Source organism: Apostichopus japonicus, chromosome 3, assembly GCF_037975245.1.
Source record: "Apostichopus japonicus isolate 1M-3 chromosome 3, ASM3797524v1, whole genome shotgun sequence".
NCBI lineage: Eukaryota > Metazoa > Echinodermata > Holothuroidea > Aspidochirotida > Stichopodidae > Apostichopus > Apostichopus japonicus.
This window is the reverse complement of record NC_092563.1, coordinates 12,288,309-12,312,998: the sequence shown is the minus strand read 5'-3', so window position 1 is coordinate 12,312,998 and position 24,690 is coordinate 12,288,309. Positions and strand designations below refer to the sequence as shown.

General features: G+C 36.0%; 2 protein-coding genes across 4 annotated transcripts; both read left to right on the top strand.

Annotated features, from left to right (window-relative positions):
* Positions 1-4,675: 4,675 nt before the first annotated feature.
* On the top strand, positions 4,676-24,503 carry LOC139963387 (protein unc-93 homolog A-like). 2 transcript variants are annotated; one of them, XM_071964100.1, is made up of 5 exons: positions 4,676-4,858; positions 19,523-19,649; positions 20,807-21,787; positions 22,375-22,642; positions 24,220-24,503. In XM_071964100.1, exons 2-5 carry the CDS (start codon positions 19,608-19,610, stop codon positions 24,501-24,503), a joined length of 1,575 nt encoding a protein of 524 aa, XP_071820201.1. In that variant the 5' UTR covers positions 4,676-4,858; positions 19,523-19,607. The 2 variants fall into 2 exon arrangements, with proteins under 2 accessions (XP_071820201.1, XP_071820192.1); XM_071964091.1 differs by lacking the exons at positions 4,676-4,858; positions 19,523-19,649 and adding an exon at positions 19,666-20,489.
* LOC139963403 (protein unc-93 homolog A-like) lies at positions 4,853-16,385 on the top strand. Of its 2 annotated transcripts, XM_071964138.1 has the most exons (5): positions 4,853-6,133; positions 6,728-6,995; positions 11,585-14,458; positions 14,622-14,686; positions 15,261-16,385. In XM_071964138.1, the coding sequence occupies exons 1-3, from the start codon at positions 5,234-5,236 to the stop codon at positions 11,815-11,817; spliced, it is 1,401 nt and encodes a 466-aa protein (XP_071820239.1). In that variant the 5' UTR covers positions 4,853-5,233; the 3' UTR covers positions 11,818-14,458; positions 14,622-14,686; positions 15,261-16,385. The 2 variants fall into 2 exon arrangements, with proteins under 2 accessions (XP_071820239.1, XP_071820247.1); XM_071964146.1 differs by lacking the exons at positions 11,585-14,458; positions 14,622-14,686; positions 15,261-16,385 and adding an exon at positions 7,970-9,219.
* Positions 24,504-24,690: the final 187 nt, after the last annotated feature.

Here is a 24,690-nt window from a genome sequence, read left to right as displayed (position 1 = left end):
TTTCCACTTGTCCCTGTCTCGTGCACTTTCCCTTGCCTCATTCCAAGTCTTCCACCCGCCTTGCTTTCTTTCTCTTTCCACTGTCCTCCTCCACGTTGTTTTTGGTCTGCCAACTTTCCGCTTCCCTTCTGGCCGCCATGTCAGGGCAATCATACAATGGTGATCATTTGGTTTCCTTAAAACATGACCAATCCAATTCCATCTTCTTCTTTTGACTTCTTGACTTATTCTTGCAGTTTGGGTGTATTTATTGAGCTCATCCATTGAAATGATATTGGGCCAGAATATTTGTAGTGCCTTCTTCAAACACTGGTATTGGAAGGAATCCAGTCTATTTTCATCACTTTTGTTCATTTTCCACGAGTGAATATAGTATTAAATAGATAGGACGCATCAGGGCAATCATACAATGGTGATCATTTGGTTTCCTTAAAACATGACCAATCCAATTCCATCTTCTTCTTTTGACTTCTTGACTTATTCTTGCAGTTTGGGTGTATTTATTGAGCTCATCCATTGAAATGATATTGGGCCAGAATATTTGTAGTGCCTTCTTCAAACACTGGTATTGGAAGGAATCCAGTCTATTTTCATCACTTTTGTTCATTTTCCACGAGTGAATATAGTATTAAATAGATAGGACGCAGATTTGACACTAAGATGAGCGCGAACGTCTTTTTCTATATCGTATCTTAGCAGTATTAGATCTATACAATAAATATTTCACCGACTCTGTGTCATATGTTTCATGTATGATAAGGACTCTTTTAAACCCATGCCAGTACATAGAAGAGAGCTGTTATGTTTTTGCGAAGGTATTAGGCTTCCAAACGAATCCTTTCATTGTTTTAATATTGGATTTTAGCTATTAATTTATTTACCAACGTATTTCATTTTCATTTATCTTTTTAAAGTTTATTTCTATTGACTTATCAAATTTGTATATTTTTCCCTTCCAGTCTTTCATCACATGCACACAGGATGTTTTAACGGTGGGCCTGATCCTGATGGGGTCTCGGGTATAATATCCGGTACCATCATTGGTGGACCGCTGGTCCAAACAGCTGGTTGAATTATTCTGTTCAGTATCGTTGTACAACTTTCACTTCTGGTGTATCTTTATCTGTGGGATGCAGTAACTGGTCTGATTTGGCAACTTCTCCTCGTCGATGTTAATTGGGATGTAGCGGATTCAATCTGGATGATTCAAATGTCTTGTGTGTCTCATGAATAGATCGACACTAATATTGAAAACAACTTTCATATAAGTAATTGCCGTTTAAATTCCGAAGGTAAAAAGTGTAACTGCTCGTTGCTTGAGTAGCTCACAAATCATTCGTCAAATCGCCATAGCCACATGAACATTTGTTAACACATAACAATTGAGTATAATAAATCATGATATGATTGGTATATGTATTAGTTTAATATTTCAGCTTTGGTTGGAAACATATTCCTGAGCGAGGATAAAGCATCTGCGTTTTCAAACTACGTTTTCTGGCAGTCGGTCGGATCCTGCATCACATATTTTACCTCATTCGCCAAGGAAATTTGTGTTTATCAAAAGTATTAGGAATATGTGGTTGGTTAATATTTTCAAGGATTTTGTATTTCATCAGTGAAGTTAGGATCCGAAGAAGGGTGCATGTATTTGTTACAGAAGGAAGTTGATTTTCAACGCGTACATGCATCGCTTTTCCGCTTTTCCGCTTTTCTACTTCATACATCCCCTAAGGAAACATTGAAAAGCTTTATTCTTCACCACGTTTGATGTTACATTTTACTGTAACGTGTAACTGGGTCGGCATCAAACATATTTCAACAGAGACTTGTATTTCCTGTACTTGAAAGTTGCTTTACGTTGGTATAAACAAATCTAAAGTAATCCACTATATGGTTTCCTTTCTAAAAGGGAATTGTTGTAACCCCCGGTGTCAATAATATCCAAGCTTCTGCATTGGAGGAAAGCAACTATCGTTTAAGCTTCCCGTTACATGTAACTATAGCTAGGACATGGAAATATGTTAAATTATTATCTTCACTCAGAGACCCTCAAGAATGATGTTTTTGTCAGGGATAATTTGGGAGGGCGGTTTTTATGGCAGTTTACAGAGAAGCTGGAAATCTCTCAACTTGTAACATGTTTTCAGCTGCATATCTGATCATGGAACATCGTTAACCGAACACAGATTATGCATAAATCTAACACACCGGCCTACATACTACGTATGTATCCGACAGATAGCCTACGTCCTTTTTGCCAGAGCTCATCAAAATTAGAAGTTATATGAAATCGGTACACTTTACGATGATCCACGTATAGCAGAGTTTTGCATCGAGTGATGACACAACAGCCGATTCACAAGCTAGTATACATTGCTATTGTACTGTAATATTAAAATAATGAACAATATATTATTGTTATCATAATATATCATTATACCATGTTATACTTTATGCAACGATATTATTGTGAATGTTTTATATCATATTATTGTGGTACAAATAGGCGTTCGGGCGGGAGGGGGAGGGGGAGGCAGAAACCCTTTGCCCGGATAATGAAACTATGCCCGAAGTTTCGAAACTTACTACACGAGCCACATGAAATATGCTGATGGCCGTTGCGAGTATTATATTATTGAAATTGTCATTTGTAAGCAGCGTACTTAGAATAGATGGCACCCAGGACGGATCCTTCTTTTGTCAGCACGAAAGTTGGCTTAGATGCAAAGTGGTGTTTTCTTTTGCAAAGTGTTGGACTGTTTACATGTTTAGGGATTTTCATTATTATTTATTTCATTTATTTCTCTTTTTTCCTCTACTTTTAGAATGGGGGCTCCCCTGAATAGTACCCGGGCGGACCGCCCCACCGCTTAGTACGCCACTGCTTGTAAGGGTGTTCCACATTTGGTAATGAGAATTTTTTTCTAATTACTAATAGGCCGACCTCTGTGTGACTGCTGTCATGAATTGTTAATATTGGTGGATTTTTGTAAGAAGGAGACTAGTTAATATATTAGAACATGCATGGGCAGACTGGGGGGGGGGGGGGGGGCTTATAATCAATACTGTTTGAAGAAAAGATTACAGTCGAAAAGTAAGTGCCCCAATGCTGCCAAAAACTTTCAACAACTTTTGCCGAATTTGCCAAATATTGCCGACTATCTCGTGACGTTTTCATTGTGCCGTTGTCGAAAAATTCAAGCAGGAGTCGTTGACGATTCGGGCAAGAATCGGGAACGATTTGGACGAGAATCAGGAACGATTCAGGCAAGCGACCGTGTATTCAAACTTTGGCAATATTGCCCCGCCCCTCCCCCTCCCGCCTTAAAGCTCTCGATTTCAGGAAACAGAAACTCACGCGCGGAGGATGTGAGCCTGATTTATTTGAGGTCGCTTTCCAAAAATCACACTAAATATTGCCTTCAATCAGACATGCAACGGTGACCGATGAGACATTTGAATATCGAACCCGGTAAGACAGATAAATAAAGAATCTGTGGTCAATCATTACGAAACTTCTGGAAAGAAGCATCCTTCGTTAAGCCCGTTACATGAAGTTATAGCTAAAATATGAAAACTTTGAATTTGTATTTAAGGATAGCAATGAGATTGCATATGAGAGTTTTTGGTATTGAACCTTTTGACCTAAATAGAGAGAATCATACCAGATCTGCATCACGGTCGCAACGAACAACAACTTACAGAGCTAAGACAGTAGCACATAGCTCAGAGAAACACCACTTCATACCTCTGCCAATTAAAGAAGAAACGTTAACCCATGAAAAATACCCTCTGCTTCCCTTTCGCATATAGGAAATTCTAAATTTCTAATTTACAGAGTCCATTAAATGTAACTTACGCAAAAGACACCGATCATCTTTTCCAAAGCCTTCTGAAAATCATAGAAACTGACAATTACAAATTTTAAAGAACTATTACATCTTCGAATAAATGCAACAAAAGATTTTTTTTGACAGGAGCCGTGCTTAGATATTCCTATTTAAAACACGACTTTCAAAGTCCCTGACAACTTAGACACCTTTTCTTAAGAATCATGGGTTCTATAACCTTAGGCCTACACACAACACTAGTGTGGTTGATTTTCCTATAGGTACAAGGCAGAGACCTATCACCCTTCATAAAAATGAGAGAGACATTAGCAACGTTCCAATCATCTAAAAGAAATACATCATCCATGCATTTCCATAATAAAATAGACAGTGGAACACTGACTTAGCTCGCTAAAGATCTAAGCATAAATAGTAAAAATGATCAGGACGAGGAACTTTTCTGGAAACATTGAGGACAACTGTCTCTGGAATACTGACAGAATTTCATCCAGTGATGGCCCATATGATTATGGCCCAATTTCGATAAACAGTTTTATAATTCAATTCCCTACTTTGAGTCGAGTACAGATCCGAGTCCACTGCAGGGTTCAGTTATTGCGAATGAGTCGGTTGCGAGAAGTCCGTAAGCAATGTGAAAATATGTGACCGCGTTTACGTTCATTGGTTAGCTATAGGTGAACATGACTGCTTGAAGTGTAACGGCAGAGTTAACCCTTTGTAGTATGTTTGAATGATCTCTGAGCGTGTGCAGTGATTGCGCAATCGAATTGTAAACAAGTGTCAAAGTGCAAGAGTCTTGTGATACTGAAGCCTAGACAGTAAACAGTGTAGATCTGCATGTGCCTGTCAACACAAGGCATATGAACGGTGGTACTGAGTTACAGAACAGCACAGCAGTCGACAGTTACAGTATATGAGGTTGTGAGCAAAGACTGGGATTGCTTTGTGACTTTCGATTAACTGGCCTTTAGATCACAACTTCAGAATCACACTCTTCCAGGGAGGTAATTTCGATCTACTTGCAGTGACATTCAAATTAGTGTGACATGTTTCTACTTTAACATTACACATAAACAACTGCTGTATAACTATAAGCCTAACCTAGTTACGTGTGTCATGTTTACGGCCTAGCAATTACGACGTTATAATGTTTGAGTAACATGCTTATGAAATGTAATTATTTAAAAGATAGCGACAGTCAGAATAAGAGGTTTAAAGTTACTGCCGACTAAATCCCTTTTGAACAGGATTCCTGATATTGTTAGATATCTGTTCATTGGTGTTAACTACAGAGTAACATTTTTCTGCACAGCACATGTATCAAACGTCTATTAAGAAAGAACTCTTCAACAGGGATGAGAAGGTTGACATAACTCAAAATGTCCACTGAATATTCTAACAATGAAAACCAGACTTTACTTAATACCCAATACAGGAGTGTACGAAGTGGAATATTTTCACGGAAACGACATTGGAAAAATCTGATTGTCTTGAGTCTGACATTCTTGTTTTGTTTTACTGCCTATGGAGCCATTCAGAATATACAGAGCAGTGTAAATACTTCCAATGGCTTGGGTTTCCTGTCTCTTGCTATTGTCTATGGCTCTCTCATGCTCTCCAGTTTACTAGCTCCAACAGTCATTAAATATTTTGGAGCCAAATGGACAATTGTCTTTGCGACACTTTGCTACTGCATTTATTCCTACGCCAACTTCTTTCCATCATATGCTATTTTAATCCCATCAAGCTTTCTACTTGGTTTCTCTGCGGCACCACTATGGGTGGCTCAGGGAACCTACCTCACTACCTCTGCCATTCAACTTTCCGAATTAATCAATGAAGTTCCAGAGTTTGTCATCAGCCGCTTCAATGGTGTCATGTTTGCCTTCTTTCAAACCAACCAAATTTGGGGTAATATATTATCTTTCACTATATTGGATGCTGGAACGGAGGACCAGAAACCAACAAATGTCAGCTCTTGCGGTTCCCAAAGTTGCGGTGCCCCCATCGAAAGTAACCAGCCAAGCCCAGGCAAGAATGAAGTTCAACTTTTGTTTTGTATATTTTCTGTGAGTGGCATGTTGGCTGTATTTCTCTCAATATGCTTCCTAGATGAGCAGCCATCAGCGACTACACGGATTGAAACAGACACTGGATCTTCTCTTTCTCTGGTTTTGTCCACTGTAAGACTCATGGGTAACTTTAAACTTTTCCTGCTAATACCAGTCTTTGTGTATACTGGAATTGAACAGGCATTTATTTTCGGAGATTTTACAAAGGTGAGTCTGAACGTCCTACAGTACTGTATATGTCATAAGAAATAACGAAGTTGGAGCAATATCAAGGAGAAGATATATTCTTGGCTAAAAGTATGAAGATCTTAAAAAAAACATTGCTCTTATACAACTGACAATTATTCAAATATCAGATACTACTCCACAGACCCAAACTTTTGAATTTTATGAAAGTTAGTTGCCTTAAGAAAGCTATGTCTTTTCCTGTCTGTGCAATTCGTATGTTATACACACAGTAACTGGCGGACCGCCATTTGGTGTCGTTGCAGTTAGGTGGCCTCGGTTAGAGAGCTTGGTAATTTGAATAAATATTCTGTCAGTATCCATTATTGCTCCATTTTTGTAAATGTTTACTTTTTCTTCACTTTCCAGATTTATGAGATTTGTGCATAATAAAAATGATAAAAAATGGAAGAAAATCAAAAATCAGTTGTTAGATCAGTTTAGATTTAATTTTCCCTTAATAATGTTGGCCCAAAAATCGTTATTGTTACTTTGCCTAAACTGTATTTATAACTATAACATGAAATTTGACAGAAGTGAACTAGTTTCTTCATTTTTCCATTCCTGTCTCAACAGTCTTACATTACTTGCACGCAAGGCGTCTCCGCAGTAGGATTAGTTATGATTGCATTTGGTGTTTCAGATGTTATAAGCAGTCTCATCTGTGGCCAGCTAGAGAAGATTACAGGCCGAATATTTCTGTTTTGTCTTGGATCTGTGGTCCATACAGGTCTGTTGGTGTACCTTTATGTCTGGAAACCAAATCAACAAGCTGAATGGCAGCTATATATTATTGCAGTTGGATGGGGTGTAGGGGATGCTGTCTTTCAGACTCAGTGTGCATGTAAGTACTCTCTAGCGTACAGTGGTGTACAACTCTGTTCATCATTCACAACCCCTTCATGTTTTCCATTACTTTTTCTTACTATTTAAGTATTGTACTAGGTGAACAGTATGCTACCGAGAAGGTATTTTAAGGTAAATTGTAATGTGTGATAAGTAAAGATGCAGGCTACTGCGCAAGGAATAATTGAGTGTTCAAATTTTGTGTAGCAGATTGAAGGCTCTGAATTTTGTCTATTAAATACTATGGTTATTGTGATTAAAAATGTTGAGTTACATATTTCGACTTGTATAGCAATGTGACCATTTTGAATACATTTTGTGATGTGATACTGGATAAATTGTTCCCTGCCATATTGGAGGCAGTAAGTTAATTCTACCCGTGAGAGTTTCAATGGGAATGTCACATACCTCTTATTAATGCTAGTTACTTAGCAGGAACGTTCACCATTACCCTACTAACCCCCACCCCCCCCCCCCACCCTAGCTGACTCCCTCATAAATCTCAAAGTGTCCAATAATTTAATATCCTAGAAGATAAAAAGAGGATTGACATACTCCAATGTTTCCAAGCTACATTATGTCTGGGAATTTCTGACAGGCCATACCATAAATTCAATTGGTCTGTCAGTTACACTGTTTGCATTTAATATGTTCAAATGTAACTTGGCCAGAAAATATTGACACTGCGGTGATGTATCAGTTACATCGTACATCTTGTACATTGCAAGGTGCTTTTCTGAGTATTAATAGGGTTCTAAGTGAATTTACTGTAAATATTCAATTATATTACCATATCAACTAGGAGTACCCAGTCCAATCCAGACGTTAAGTCTGTGTACTATGCCAGCCATATGTATAACTTGTTCACTACTAAATTAATTTCTGCATAATTCTGGTTCAATCTCTTTTCTTACCCACAAATGTGGTGATTATATTCTCACATACTGTAGTTGCATACATTGCTTTCCACAGGAGCTCTCACTTGTTGATAGACAACCAGGAACATCAAGTTCAAAGGAAGTTAATTCCTTCAATGATGTCAAGTTCTAAAGGTTAAAGGGATATTTTGAAGACCCAGGTTGATATCTAAGCAACATTGCTAGAAACTTTCATCATCTTTACTATATAGGACAAGATTTCCACCTTTTCTGACACTGTGTGAATGCATTAGGCAACAACAGTGTGAACGGTGTCATAGTTAATCATGGTAATTGAGCTGTAAAGTGTTTCTGTTTTTCTATGTAATATTTAAATCACTTAGCCACAGAGGAAAGTAACACGTAAATAGACCTTCATTTTTATGACATTCTAAATACAGAGTACATTTGCATCTAAGCAAGGTCAAGAATAAATCAACAAAGAGTATTACTAAAGGAAAGTAAAGCTTGTGAAGAAAGTCTGTCATGATGGCATTACACACTTTAGTTCAGTAATCCACTGATATTTGTATCTATGTGTGAAATTGGCATTTGATAGGTCAACCCCTTGAAGTATAAGCCCTCTTGATGCATCTTCCAGAATCCTTATTAGACTTCTTGGTAATGACTTATCAACCACCCTACGGATTGTCTGTTGTCACCCATGTCATTACCACTGTTCTTCTTGTGATCACTGAGTTGGACATGCCTTTTACAGTTTCCATTTTTTGGATTTAGTAGTTTCATGCATCAAGTAGATTTTCTGTTAGAAGTTCTACTTGATTTATTCATTTAAGGACTAGGAACACGGCTAGGGTAAGTTTCTTGGTTTTTGTGTCATTTTTAATTAATGGTATTCGCATAAGTTGAATTAGTATGTGTATTGAATATACATTGATGACTTGGAATTCATCATGAGAATTGTTTGATATTGCCTTAATTGGTTCAATTAAGATTACTTGTAAGTTATCTGATATTGTAACATTGCATGTAATCCATCATTGGTATGATATACATTTTGTCTTGGTATAATGTAAGTTCACCAGATAGTTCTGTGCTAACATGTTATCATCTATCTAGTTCTAAGCTAAAGTTCTTTGACATATTTTATACAAGTTTTATACAAGGTTTCTTCTTGTTATACAATTGTATGTTTCTTATGGCGCGAGAAAGTGGAATATATTGTGTACAACAATATATATGCTTTACTTGTAAAATACATACATGGTTTACTTCAAAAATACATATTAGACATATTTATATATATTCTGCAAAAAAATATATTCTCTGACACAAAAACATTTATAATATAAATATATATTCTCTAAGAGAAAAATACATATTTTCTTTCAATATATATATATATGTATATGTATATATATATATATATATATATATATATATATATATATATATATATATATATATATATATATATATATATATATGTATATATATATATATATATATATATATATATATATATATATATATATATATATATATATATATATAGACATCTTGTTAAAAAACATATATATTCTCTGACAGAAAAATATTTTTCTCTAACAAAATATATAAATTCTGAGACAGAAAAAATATATATTCTTCAGGAAAAATTATATTCTGTGCAAAAATATATTTTTACTGTGTGTAAAGAAAATATATATATTCTCTAACATTCAAAGACCTATTTCTGTGCGGAAAATATATTCTGTACGAAAAATATATTCTGTACAAAGTACGGAGCTCTGTAAGTGTTAACTAAGATGTTTGTTATTGTTCAGTAACTTCAGCAGTGACCAGCCTGTTCATTACACTGGCCATTCATAAAACGCACATGTTTGCTCAGAATCTTAATGCAGTTCATAGTTAGTGGGTTTGCGATATCACATTGCACATGATAGTACCAGGGATTATTCCATAACAACTCCCTGATTGTACGACGGTACGTTCGCCACAGCGAAGCCTTCTGTACCGTAACTAGCCGGCTTAACAGTAACTGCTCACTTCTTCACATTCCAAGGTTATTAGTTTGGAACGTTAGCCGGTGTGTTACGTAAGCAGTTTGCCAAACCTTGCAAATGAAACGAACGTGGGAAAGTCATTTCCACAACTCAAATTTTCTTGCGATCTACCGCAAGTGCCTATTGAAATCTGTAAGGCAGGTAAACTGTTACGTCAGTGGTGCAGGGCGCATTTCACTCAATTGTATATTTTTTTTAGAGAATATATATATTTTTCTCTTAGAGAATATATATTGTTTTTCTCTTAGAGAATATATTTATTTTTTCTCTTAGAGAATATATATATTTTTCTCTTAGAGAATATATATTTTTTTTTCTCTTAGAGAATATATATATTTTTTCTCTTAGAGAATATATATATTTTTTCTCTTAGAGAATATATATATATTTTCTCTTAGAGAATATATATATTTTTTCTCTTAGAGAATATATATATATTTTCTCTTAGAGAATATATTTTTTTCTCTTAGAGAATAAATAATTTCTTGGCATAGAAACATATAATTTTTGTGTTAGCATATATATCTTTACAGAATACTTATTGTTAGATAATATTTTATTATAAACATATATACAAATATGTCTAAAATGTATTTTTGAAGTTAACCATGTATATATTTCGCAAGTACAGCATATATATTTTTACGTAATATATTCCGCTTTCTCGCGCCATAGTTTCTGGAGTCTGAATATATTTTTGATAATTATTCTAACTGTATCTAGTAAGGCTCTTAGAGAATTAGAGAACAAAGGATTTAGTTCACCATGTTTTCTGTCTCTAATAGTGATTCATTCTGATTGATTTCTAAGGGGTTACTCTACGTCACAGATGGAACCATATCTAAAAATAGTTGAATCTTGTGTTCAGTTTTGAGCTTGTTTTATATGATATGTCCATGTACTGTGTGTAGGCGTTTGTTAATCTCTTAGGATATTCCCCTTTAGAGGTTTGAAGTCCGTGAAATCTTTTGGCATAGTTACTTTCTCTGTGGCAATGGACCATTAACATATCTGTTGTAATCAATCACTCATATTTTCCAACACGATTGATAGATTAATTGTATTTTCTGCTAATATTTGTATTTCCTTGTGAATTGAATAGTGAAAGCGGTGACATCTTTGTTGTTTTATCTGATAAAATGCAAGGTTGTTTACTATTGGTATTCCTTTAAGGCTCTGACTGGTTTCTACAGTATTACCCATTGCTGTCTGTACTGTGAATACTAGAATCTTAAAGCAGTATAGTATTGTTCTCCCGTACATTTGAAGTTAGAGTGATACATTCATCTTTGTTTAAAGTGAGGGATACCATATCTGCTATTGCTATTCATGATATTTATGCATCATTATTGTAATTGTTTGTCGTTGGAAGTTGATTGTTTCTAAAATCATTTTTGTAAGTTTCTTTCAGGAAATTTCCCTTTATTCCAAATTTTCCACAGGCCCTGTGAATCAATATGTATGCAAAACATCCTGGTAATTAGTCTCTTTATGATGTCTCTGAGTCAGTTTGTGACGTTACATATGTATTCTAAACACCAAGGATACATCTAAGCTGTACTTCATGCTTTCCTTGGTGAATGAATTACTCTTTCCCATGGAACTCATAGTTAAAATCTGTTCTCTCATTCCTATCTTTGCAGCAATCATTGGTGTTATCTTTGCCAGTTGTCAGGAGCCTGCGTTCTCCAACTACCAATTCTGGCAGTCTGCTGGGTTTTGCATCAGCTTTGTCTTATCCATTCCAGATGGGATCTGTATTTTTCATAAAATCATTGGAATTGGTATTTGGTTATTGTTTTCCATGATCACCTACTTTGTCTGCGAGTGCAAAATACGAAGAGAGACAAACCAGGTAGTTTTCGCTGATTTGTAACTGGGATTCCATCGGCGAGAGTTGATAGGCAGTGATAGCAAGCACTGTACATGCAACAATGTCCTTTAAAGTCAGCAGGGCCTATATCCTAGATAATGCAGCTGGTTGGATTTGAAACTATTCTCTCTTGCTTTGCTGCACAACATTTTAATGGTTTCTGCAATAAGTTTTAACAAAAGGATTAAGAAAGTTCGTTCACTTTTCCTAAAGAACACCCAATGCTTTGCCTACACCTATTGTATAGAACTTCATCCCATCTAGGCCTATGGCATGCGTTGTTTAAAGGAATTTGGAAGGGAAGTCCATAGTAACTGGTATTGACCAATAATTCCTGTCACATTCTGTTTAGGGTGAGAGGATTTACTTCCTACAAGCCTGTTACACTATATAGTTCAGCCAGTTACCTGGAAAGTTTAATATTATTATCCCATTAGCATTGAAATCCAAGCATTTAGAGACCAACTATGGAGGCAAATTTTTTGGGGGGGATTTTCCATTAATTTAGGAGTTTACATGCCCATAATCAACATGTGTAAAAAATAATCTTCGAAAACCTACTATAACCCATCAAAAAACGACCACAAAAATGGACATTTTGGGTAGTCACGTGACATGAACCTCTGGAATGTCTGAAAACAGAGATTGACCCAAAGGAGCCTCTGGTCACCGTGTGACGTCATTGTTTGTATACCGCGAAAATCAAACGCTGATATAGGCACTGTTTGTACACAGATAGCGATTAATTATACTGTTTTTGATTCTAATTTCGAGCGTTTGAAAAGCTGTTAGCTTAAAACAAGAACACATGAAGGTTAACAACTAGTTTGAAGACAATTATAAGCAGAAATTTTAGTTAAATTGGTTATTTCATTAGCAAAATATCCACTCAAATGGAAGCATCTTTTACATAGCGGAGCGTACGGTACAATATACTGTAGAACATGCAAGCAGCTTGGCGATTCCGTAATACAATTTGATCGCAAGATACCGTAAACTGAACAGAAGAATAGACCTAAAAGATGCCTCATGCGTGATATGTGACGGGAAAATGGCTTACGTTACTGTCAACGAATTACCAAAAAGACACTAAACATACATATCGAACAACTACGAGAAGACGCTGACCCGAATCGACCAGGGTAGCATATACATGACTAGGCTTCAGCTGAACATAGTACTTACTCGTTTTAATATCCAAAAGTACAAACACAGAAAAAGTATCCTTTCAATAAACAAAATTTAGCAGTGAATATCCAAATCCACGTTTCTCGTTCAATCCTGGGCGAAATACTACCGTGACTCTGTGTAATTCCATAGAGTTAGGTCTTGTTGAAACAGGCCTTGACCACTTACATCCCACAATCACAAGACAGTCACTAACGAAATAAAACGTCCGATCGCTACATAGAACCGTTTTTATTCAACTCCTTGGACCATGCAGATGCCGGAATAAACATAACGGGCAATATAACACAATGTATCACTAACTCACGATACTGGAATACAACAAAGGAAATAGATAAATGCGATGAAATCCTATAGCATGACTATTTACACATGCTGTGAGCCATACATGTACTAACAATGCTACCCTATAGGCACGGTATATACACGGTCATCTCTTACGGTAAATATTATACTGTCAATTGCGTGATATAATGTTACATGTAAGGACGTCCAGAGCTTGTTTACGGTCAATTTCATATTAGCTATGTCCGGCCATGGTCCGACACAGCTATCGAAAGAATATAACTTTCGCAGAATGAGACATTTGCAGCTTACACAGAGGCAGGGTCATGCATGTGGACTCATGGGCATGAGATACTCCGGGTGCTGAAAAATCTTTCCGCGTGGATCTCAAAAATTGATCCAAAGTCTGCGGCGTTTTACGTCGGTTCTTTTACTCGGAAATCTAAAAAAGCTGATGCTTTTGTTGGATGAGGTATAACTGCAACCTCCAACAACACAGAATTGTGGCATTTCGGGGGAAAAGGAGTAATATCGTTGATGTTTTTGGCAGCTCAAGTATACAACTTTATAGACCGTGGGCCCAAGTCCAAAATCGTTTAAGTTCGTTGCAACACAGAGAGGACTACCAACAAATGCCATTATAATTATGAAAATAATATGAAATCACCGTTATCGATTGTTCCCAGTTGTCTAACGTGCACATTTTTGCAGTTGTTATTAATAACCGTTAACATTTTAATCAAATTTGGAGAGAGTTTATAAGGCGAAAATACAGCGTATGATGTCACGAGTAACCAATCACAATCGCGTCTACAGGCTTGCGCAATACTTTTTAACATCTGGCAACATTTGAACATGGCGTCAACTAGTGATAAGGCGGCCTGCTGAACGAAAATGAAATTATAATGCATTATCCGCGTTTCAAAGACAGCCACAGGGAAAATGATTGCATTCACCAATGTCTCCAAAGCTTAAGTAATCAGATGTGCTAAGGAATGGAAGACTTTAGGTGGAGAATTAGTGGATATTGCCAATACTATTTTGTCTGACAATGCAGAACTCAACTTGACGTTGGACACAACAACGTGCGGGTATCATCGGCAATGTTATATAAAGTTTACCGACGTTTCCAAAATCTCCAGGGCTATATCTAAACTTACACAATCAGTTGGTGAGTTGTATTTAAGTATTCTTGATATATTACATGGAAACCTGTCTCTTAAATACAGGCCTTGAAGTAAATCATAATCACAAAGTAAATATATGATCGTCATCCTAGGCTCAATTCAACAAAACTGTTGTTGAAATCTCTCTCTTTATTTTCTGTCTTGCAGAGGATTTACCAGCTAAAACTGATACTGCACAGATTTTGGAGACTTCACACTCAATGATCAATCAGGTAAGATTTCCGTCTGTTGCCTTGAAATAGAGTGCAAATATGTACGTGTTGGAATATAGGCCAATACAAATACTTATGATACTGTAATGATGCAAAACGTTGCTCTTTTAACATACATAACTGCTTGTAGTCCCGTTCCATGTGTGAACATATCATTGAGAAAAAAACGGCAACATGGTTTGGTTAGTAAACAGACATGCATACTGTCTTGCTTATTAAATGTATTTCAATGGAAATTCAGATCCATGTTCTGTTTAAAAGTAAATAAGGGAGGGAGGAGGAGGGATGAAATCGTTGAATTGTAAAGTAAACAATTAATGTAGAATAATCAATTTTGCAAAACTCATGGTATGCAGCATAAGTTAATAAGCATATTTTATTTGAGCTTTATCAGTCACTGTTTTTATTAATGTGGACATTTATTGTAATGTTGCATATCTCTTTTTAAACTATGTATCAGCTATGCAATATGGAAGGGATTGAAAGCACTTTAAATTACTTGAGGTGAAGTAAAGAAGCCCATTTGTGTATCCCAAATGCATATTAAATAAATCTTCATCTGCTCTGTCAACAGAATCAATGGATCAAGGACCTGCCCCAAAGCTGCTGAGATCAGTCGACACACTACACAGTGGCCACATTCTGTCGTCAGTAGTTATATTATTCAAGACCTTCAAATTTGCAATTCTGCTTGAAAGACGACATGATGGAAAGTTGCCATGTCTAAATTCCTGCAAATTTTTATGAAAATGTACAATGTACTTCATAGGTCCTGTAACAGTTGATTCACAATTTCTATACGTAACATCTATTCATTGTTATTTAAACATGTTCGTATTCATAATTTGTGAGCTCGGCAGCAATCCCGTGCTCTCCTGCATGGCAAATATTCTCAGATGTGGAATCCTTCACATTACAGTACCGCACAATGGTTACTTTAAATTGTTTTGTGTACGAGGCCGAGATGTCTCTCACTCGACATTTTCCGAGAGAGGGTGCACAGCCTTGTACAGATAGGCCGACCATGCATGTTGTTAAGACACAATTTATCTTTACCACACCTTATCAGAGTGCTTAACTGAGCCGAAATTTGTAAAGAGTCCAAAGAGGTACGTTAATTTATGTTATGGTTTAGATGCAAGTTTACCCCGGACCAAAAGGCTTCTTCCTGTCCAATTGTAATATGTATATCCATCAATTACAGAGATAGTAAATATTCTATTCGTAAGAACTTAGCGACAGTTTGATGGGACTATATATCACTGAATGGACTAGCCTTACTACCATAGAAGATATATTCACTTGTTATTGTATATGTATTCCATCGAATGTGCATATTGTAGTTGTTTGTATAATTATTATTTGTATTTGTAGTTTTCACGAAGGTAAACAAAGAAAACCAAGGAATCTCCAACTAAGTTGACTCTCTGAATGGTTATATAAATGTAATTATCATTGTACCACATAATGTCCTCACTCAGTGCATGTTGAATGTCTTGTTCAAAAAGTGTAACAATAACTAGAATACTGTCACGGTTCATATATGCCGTTGACCAAATATGCTAAATGCTTGTTTTTAGTTACACTTCTTTATTCATAATGTTTTGGCCCTTTATAAAGTAACTTTAAAAAGAAATGCTTCAAAAGTTTTTTGAAAAATGTCTTTTGCAATAATAATATAATTCAGAACTGAAACTAACACACCTTTCTCGCCTTCTTAAGTTCTTTACATAACACTTTATGGTTTACATTGGAGCTTCACTCCCATACGCTTTCCTCATTTATAAACTAGATTTATACATATCCCCTCCTTACACCACCTCACCCTTCTCCATACCTTCCCAATCCCTTAACTTTGCCTCAATATTTTCAATTCAAGAGGGGCTTCAATCTCTGAAATTTTGGAGAGGGGCAGGCACCATTTAATATATCCATGTCCAGCTACCAAACATAGTTATGGGAATTGCAGTGCATAGAATTGGGCTAGGGAGAATGATGTTTGGCACATGATCAGAAATTATGACAGATTTCCATGTAATTACAATGAAAAGCATCGCGAAGTAATTTTAATTATAATTTTTCGCATAGCAGTATGCAATGCTCCGATATACTGAAATGGACAGCGCCCTCTATTTCTGTTTTTAGTGCTTTGTGACCTTTTAGTAGACCCCCCTTCCCCCACTAAACAAATTATCATTCCACATATGTTCAAAATAGCCGGTGGGACCTCAACATGAAGGTAGATTCTCCTTCTGGTCAATTTTATGGTATTTGTGGTCTATTGTATTTTGTGCAGGATATGTATGGGGAAATTGCCGCCATTTTGGCCTAAAAAACATTAATGTGCAACATTGACACTTGGGAACAACTGATTTTGGAAAATATATAAAAAAAATAATATATTTTATTGCTAATAAAATATAATGGGTTTCATGTAGACCCCGTGACTTTGCAACGAAAGTTAATTTTTAGATCACTTTTCCTACTTCGGCCCACGGCCTATTACACACTAAAAGTATTGTTGTGAGTGAGGTATACAAACAGTGACGTCACATGGTCACCTGATGTCTTCGGAATGTTTCAGGAATGTCTGAAACAGGTTTCATAGAAAGCTGACTTTTCTTCCCATTTTTCACGTATTTAACGTCCGAAATTGGTAAAGTTAATTACAGCAATATAATTGGAGTGAGTTAAGGATTACATACATGCAAAATGGTGGGATTTTATGTTCATCGAAAAGCCTCCATAGTTGGTCTTTAAAAATATCTCTATGCAAAGAAGGAATAAAGCTATTGGACCACAAGAACAAACTCTAAGTTGATAGCAGGGTGATTGTACCTCTATAGCCAACTCCATTGTATTTGTGGATCTCAAAGCCTGCAAAAGGGATAGTTCTGTATGTTTGATAAACACAATCACTTAGTATATTATAAAGCAATCTTTTGCCAATGAATGTATTAAATTATTAATAGATAAACATTTTCTAAAAATATTATATTTTTAATAGAAAGGGAAAAAAATATTTCTTAGAGTGCCAAAGTTTTATTCACAAATATAAAAATAAACGGTCTTAAATTTATCAACAGTGATTTTTTAATAATCTCGATGTAACATAATATGGCGACCATTTCATTTGACTTTGTTTAGTTTGCCTCTGGAATATTTCAAGCAGCATTTTAATGATTGGTGCTGTTAAATGATTAAGTAAATTTTAATCAACTTCAAGATGACTAGCATGGTTATTCAGTCAGGGCTAAAATTTTAGTCTGGCCAGTGGTGTAGTTTAGTCGCCTATTATATTCAACACCAAGTAGGCATCATGAAGAATCAACCTGAAGCTATGACAAAGTAATTCATGTTAAAAACAAATTAGTTACACAAGTTTGTCAGAATAGGACAAAAGATGATAATTATGTTATGGCTGACAGCTCTAAATTGTCAGTTCCTATCAACAACAATAGATATCAGTGCATTTACACATTTAGATTTAACCTGAAATGAAAAACAGTGGCAAAGCATTTTGAGAGCATTTATACCCAACATGCCTGTGTTCTAAAAGGAAGTGATTTTAAAGGTATTTGATGAATTTATGTCATGCTTGTCATATCTTGATGTATGTGTTCGTTTTTGTTTTGAAGATAAGGGGAGTTACTTTTAGTTTGTTAGTTTGTTAGTTTGTGTTTATAAAACTTCAGCTCTTAACTTAGTTTCATACATTTGATAATATTGGAAATTCCGTTGCCTAAAGCATGAGAAATCTAGTTCATTCCAACAAGTGTGTGTTTACATGCAGTGTATATGTTTTCCGAAATTTTAAACACGAAAGAACCATGTTAAAGTTTGAGTATGATACAGTTCTTGGCACAACACTACTCCCAGATGTATGATGGTCCATAGCTTTTGATTTTGGTGTGGTGGAGATACTTTTAGAAGTAGAAATAGCATATTTTGGAACCTTCAAAATTAAATTTGTACATATCTTAAAGATTTATTGACGTCATATTTACTTTGGAGATATTAGTAAATATTATTAGGATCAAAGCCAATATATTTATGATCAGCTGAAACAGATGGAACAAGCCAATGATACCCTTAGATGTAGTGTGAGTGGGGAACTCTTTATAGATGTTTGTGGTCAAGGTATGTAATTGATAGTAAGTTTATTCAGAGACAATTTCAACTGTTGGAATATTCTCTCACACCTTTTTAATCTGCATGTATAACAAACTAACACGGCGTAAGAAAAACAATGTAAGTTTACATTTTTCAGGTTTAGTTTGGAACGAGTTGCCTAAATGGTTTCTGTCCTAAATGATTGGCTTATAGAGAAGTATAATTCCTCTTTCACTGTCAAAACTAAAACAAGTTGCAGGCATCTGATTTATAATGTTAATGTTAAAGCTTAGTCATATGCTCAGTGTTAAAGCTGCTTTTTCTTTATTTAGTTCTCAAATTATTCGTCGAACGTTCCAACCACATAAGTTGACATTTGTTAGCCCATTACCTCATCATAAGCCCCACATACCCCCCCCCAACCCCCAGAAATGACAGGATCATCACCTTGTACACAACATTGCAAGACGTGCTTACTTGTAAATTCTATAGGGGCTCTTTTAATATTTTTGTTGGAGTTAATATTACTAAATTATGAACCAATATTATTGTATGATATGTGAAACGAGTGAAATTATTATTGAGGATGTTTTACATTATATTATTATGATCCAATATATTTGAAACGGGTAATATTGTGGATGTTTCATATTATATTATTATGATCCAACATAGTTATATGATACTACGTGAATCGGGTGATTTATTTTTTTAATTTTTCAGGAAACTGAAACTCACGCGCGGATGATGAGAGCGTGATGTAGTTTGAGGTCGTTCTTCTAAATCACACTAAATATTGCTTTCAGAAATGGATCGGCAACCGAAGAACCAATTTGAATTATCTAACTCGGTACGAAAAAAATGAACCTTTTGTCAAGCTTTACGAAACTTCTCGAAAGAAAGCACCCGTCGTTAAGCTCGTTACACGAAGTTATAGCTAGGATATGACAACTTTGAATTGCATTTAAGTATAACATGTTTATTTAATGACTGCATCCGAATTATTACCACCCAGAGACACCTCAACATTGATGTATGGTATGTAATAACTTGCCAGAGTCTAGTTTCTGGCAGGCAATGATCATGTGGGTCATTCTGGCATTTTGTAGAAAAGACCGAACTCTCCAGAATATCACAAACATGTTTTCAAATGCATCTGATCGATGAATTACTTGATAGTAGCTGCAAACCGACTATATGCACAATCTATAACAGGCCTATGTAACGTATGCATTAAAAAACCATTGTAAGCATCAACACATTCAAACAAGTTTAGTCAAGGTGAGAAAAAGGTCAGGAAGGATATTACAGTCCCAATCAGAAGCTGTGAAGGAAATACATGTGGAAAGGACACACGCTGATTTCCCTGCATGACTGCATAGCTATAGTAACGATTATCATCGAAATCGATGACCCGTTTGATGATTGCCATATTTCGAAAAACCAATGCAATGATTGCTCGATTGAAATGTAAACAAGTGTCAACGTGCACGAGTCTTATGATTCTGCAGCCTAGATCTGCATGTGCCCGTGAACACTAGTCATATGAATGGTGGTACTGAGTTACAGAGCAGTGCAGCAGTCGACAGTTAAAGAACTTGAGGTTGTGAGCAAAGACTGGGATTGCTTTGTGACATTGGATTTACTGGCCTTTAGATCACAACTTCGGAATCACACTCTTCCAGGGGAGGTAATTGCGATCTAGTTAGGTTTAATTATTTGTGTGTGGAAATGTTCCTACTTTAACATGTATACACAACTACTGTTTAAGTAGCTGTATAAGCCTAACCTAGATACTTGTGTCTTTTTACGGCCTAACAATCATGACAGTATCACGTTTGAGTAACATGCTTATGAAATTTAATTATTTAAATATAGCGATATGAAGTATAGGTGGTTTAAAGTTTCAGCCGATTAGATCCAATTTGAACATGATTCCTGATATTGTCAGATACCTGTTTATTGGTATTAAAGCTTACACTTTAACATTTTAACACTTTCCTTCAGAGCACCTACATCAAACGTCTGTTACGAAAAAAAAACTATTTCACATGGAAGAGAAGATTGACGTCACTCAAAATGTCCACATTAGAGAGTGAATATTCCAACACTAAAAACCAGAACGTACTTAATAACCAATACAGAAGGGTGCCAAGTAGAATATTTTCACGGAAGCGACATTGGAAAAATTTGTTTGTCTTAAGTCTGACATTCTTGTTTTGTTTTACTGCCTATGGAGCCATTCAGAATATACAGAGCAGTGTAAATACTTCCAATGGCTTGGGTTTCCTGTCTCTTGCTATTGTGTATGGCTCTTTCATGCTCTCCAGTTTACTAGCTCCAACAGTCATTAAATATTTTGGAGCCAAATGGACAATTGTCTTTGCGACACTGTGCTACTGCATTTATTCCTACGCCAACTTCTTTCCATCATTTGCGAGTTTAATCCCAGCAAGCTTTCTGCTCGGATTCTCTGCGGGACCGCTATGGGTGGCTCAGGGAACCTACTTTACTACCTCTGCCATTCAACTTGCCGAATTGATCAACGATGTTCCAGAGTTTGTCATCAGTCGCTTCAATGGTGTCCTGTTTGCCTTCTTTCAATTCTACCAAATTTGGGGTAACATATTATCTTTCACTATTTTGGATGCTGGAATGGAGAACCAGAGTCCAACAAATTTCAACTCTTGTGGTTCCCAAAGTTGCGGTGCCCCTATCGAAAGTAACCAGCCAAGCCCAGGCAAGAATGAAGTTCAACTTTTGTTTTGTATATTTTCTGTGATTGGCATGTTGGCTGTATTGCTCTCAATGTGCTTCCTAGATGAGCAGCCATCAGCTACTACACGGATTGAAACAGACACCGGATCTTCTCTTTCTCTGGTTTTGTCCACTGTAAGACTCATGGGTAACTTTCAACTCTTCCTTCTAATACCAGTTTTTGTGTATACTGGAATTGAACAGGCATTTATGTTCGGAGATTTTACAAAGGTGAGTCTGAACATCATACAGCACTGTATATGTGCAAAGACATAACGAGGTTGGAGCAATATCAAGGACAAGTTAAAGTATTTGGCCAACAGTATTAACAGATCGTAAAGAAACTTTTCTGCTTTACAGAGCAGCCAAAAGTTCAGAGAACAGAACCTACTCCACAGATACAACCTTTTGAATTTGATGAAAGTTAGTTGCTTTAAGAAAAGCTAAGTCTTTTCCTGTATGTGCTATTCCTTTGTTATGCACACAGCTGACAGCCCTTGGTGTTGTTGCAGGTCTGGTGGCCTCGGTCAGAGAGCGTGGTAATTTTAGTATATTTTGTATATTGCTCCTTTTTCAGAAATGGTTACTTCTTCTGTACTTTTCTGATGAAAGTGCATAATAATAATTAAAAAAATGAAAAAGATGGAAAATGAAGAATCAGTACTGTACGTCAGCTTATTTGAGATTTGATTTACCCTTACTAATGTGGCACCAAAAAATCGTTATTGTTACTTTTTCTAAACTCTATTTATAACTATTACATGAAATTTGACAGAAGTGAACTAGTTTCTTTCATTTTTCCATTCCTGTTTCAACAGTCCTACATTACTTGCACTCAGGGCATCTCCGCAGTAGGATTAGTTATGATTGCATATGGTGTTTCAGATGTAATAAGCAGTCTCATCTGTGGCCAGCTAGAGAAGATTACCGGCCGAATATTCCTGTTTTGTCTTGGATCTGTGGTCCATGCAGGTCTGTTGGTGTATCTTTATATTTGGATACCAAACCAACAAGATGAGTGGCAGCTATATCTTGTTGCAGTTGGATGGGGTGTAGGGGATGCTGTCTTTCAGACTCAGTGTGCATGTAAGTACAGATATCTCTAGCATATAGTGGTGTACAACTCTGTACACCTATTACAATATACAACCCCTACATGTTTTCCCTTACTTTTCTGCAGAAACCATTTAAGTATTGTGATGAAATAATAGCTGAACGGTAATCTACCGAGAAGGTATTTTAAGGTAAATTGTAGTGTGTGATAAGTAAAGATGCAGGCTACTGTACAAGGAATAATTTAGTATTCAAAGTTTGTGCAGCAGATTGAAGGCGCTTAATTTTGTGTATTAACTACTATGGTTATTGTGCTCAAAAGTTATATCTTTCGACTTGTATAGCAATGTGACCGTCTTGAATCTTATTTTACTGGTAAGAGTTTCTTTGGGTATGTCACATAACTGTAGATAATACTAGTTACTTAGTAAGTCCTCATCTGACTAACAGGAATGTTCACCATTCCCCCTACCACCACCCCCCCCCCCCCCCCACACACACTAGCTCACTACCTCATAAATCTCAAAGTATCAACTAATTTAATATCGTATAAGAAGAAAAGATTCTTGTCATACTCAAATGTACCCAAGCTAGAGCGTGTCTTGGAATTTCTCACAGTCTGTACCATAAATTCCATTGGTCTGTCAGTTACTTTCTTTGTATTTAATATGTTCAAATGTTTCTTAACTAGAACATATTGACACAATGGTGATGTTTCAGGTACATCGTCCATCTTGTACATTGCTCGGTGCTTTTCTAAGTATTAATAGGATTCTGAATGAATGTACTGTAAATATTCAATTTTATTACCATATCAACTAGTAGCCAGTGTAATCTAGATATGTAGTATGTGTACTATGCCTGCCAAATGTATAACTTGTTAACTACTGAATTAATTGTTGCATAATTCTGGTTCAATCTCTTTTCTTACCCACAAATATTGTGATCATATTCTCAATTACTTAGTTGCATACATTGCCTACTGTATGAGCTATTTATCCAACTTGTGTGAATGCATTAGGCAACAGCAGTGTGAACGATGTCATAGTTAATCATGGTAATTGAGCTGTAGAATGTTCTTGTTTTCAATGTATCATTTAAATCTCTTAATCACGGAGGAAAATAATATTTAAAAGACAACTGCATTTTTATGAAATTCTAATTACAGAGAACTTGGGCATCTACTGTAAATATTACAAATGTATCACCTGTCAAGGATAAATCACCAAAGGAGATTACTAAACCAAAGTAAAGCTTGTGCCAAAACTCTGCCATTACGGCATCACAGACTTAAATACAGTAATCTACTTTCTGGAGCAACAGAGTGTATAGCTAGTCAAAATTAGTGATATTCAATCAACCATATATATCGGGAAGGAGCTTTATTGTTGGCTTCAGATATTGGGATGGGTTTTCTAATAACATTGCGTCATGTTTTTCTTGTCTTTTCAAGATAAATGTTGCATTTTTGACACTGGAAGCAATATGACAGCTAATCTCTGAACTTCCCAGTCTTTATTTATGTAATTCATGCTCTCTTTTGTGAATGAATTATTATTTTCCATGGATCTCATTACTTAAACTATGTTCTCTCATTCCTATCTTCGCAGCAATCATTGGCGTTTTCTTTGCCGGTTGTCAGGAGCCTGCGTTCTCTAACTACCGCTTCTGGCAGGCTGCTGGGTTCTGCAGCAGCTTTGTCTTATCCATTCCAGATGGGATCTGCATTTTTCAAAAAATCCTTGGAATTTGTATTTGGTTGTTGTTTTCCATGATCACCTACTTTGTCTGCGAGTACAAAATAAGTAGTTATCGCTGCTTCGTTACTGGGATTTCATCGACAAGAGTTGATAGGCAGCAACAGCAAGCAGTTACATGCAACACTGTCCTTTAAGATAGAAGGGTTATATCGTAGATAAAAAAGATGGTTGGAGTTTGAAACTATGCTCTATTGCTGTGTTGCACAACATTCGAATGGTTTCTGTAATACATTTCAACAAAAGGATTGAGAAAGTTCTTTCACTTTTCATAACAAACACCCAAAGCTTTGCCTAGACTGTCTAGAACCATCACCCCGACTA

Coding starts and splice junctions, on each gene's coding strand:
- LOC139963403 (XM_071964138.1), top strand. CDS start 5,234: ATGTCCACTGAATATTCTAACAATGAAAACCAGACTTTACTTAATACC. Junction 6,134..6,727: donor TTTTCGGAGATTTTACAAAG/GTGAGTCTGAAC, acceptor CTGTCTCAACAG/TCTTACATTACTTGCACGCA. Junction 6,996..11,584: donor CTTTCAGACTCAGTGTGCAT/GTAAGTACTCTC, acceptor CTATCTTTGCAG/CAATCATTGGTGTTATCTTT.
- LOC139963387 (XM_071964091.1), top strand. CDS start 20,349: ATGGTGGTACTGAGTTACAGAGCAGTGCAGCAGTCGACAGTTAAAGAA. Junction 21,788..22,374: donor TGTTCGGAGATTTTACAAAG/GTGAGTCTGAAC, acceptor CTGTTTCAACAG/TCCTACATTACTTGCACTCA. Junction 22,643..24,219: donor CTTTCAGACTCAGTGTGCAT/GTAAGTACAGAT, acceptor CTATCTTCGCAG/CAATCATTGGCGTTTTCTTT.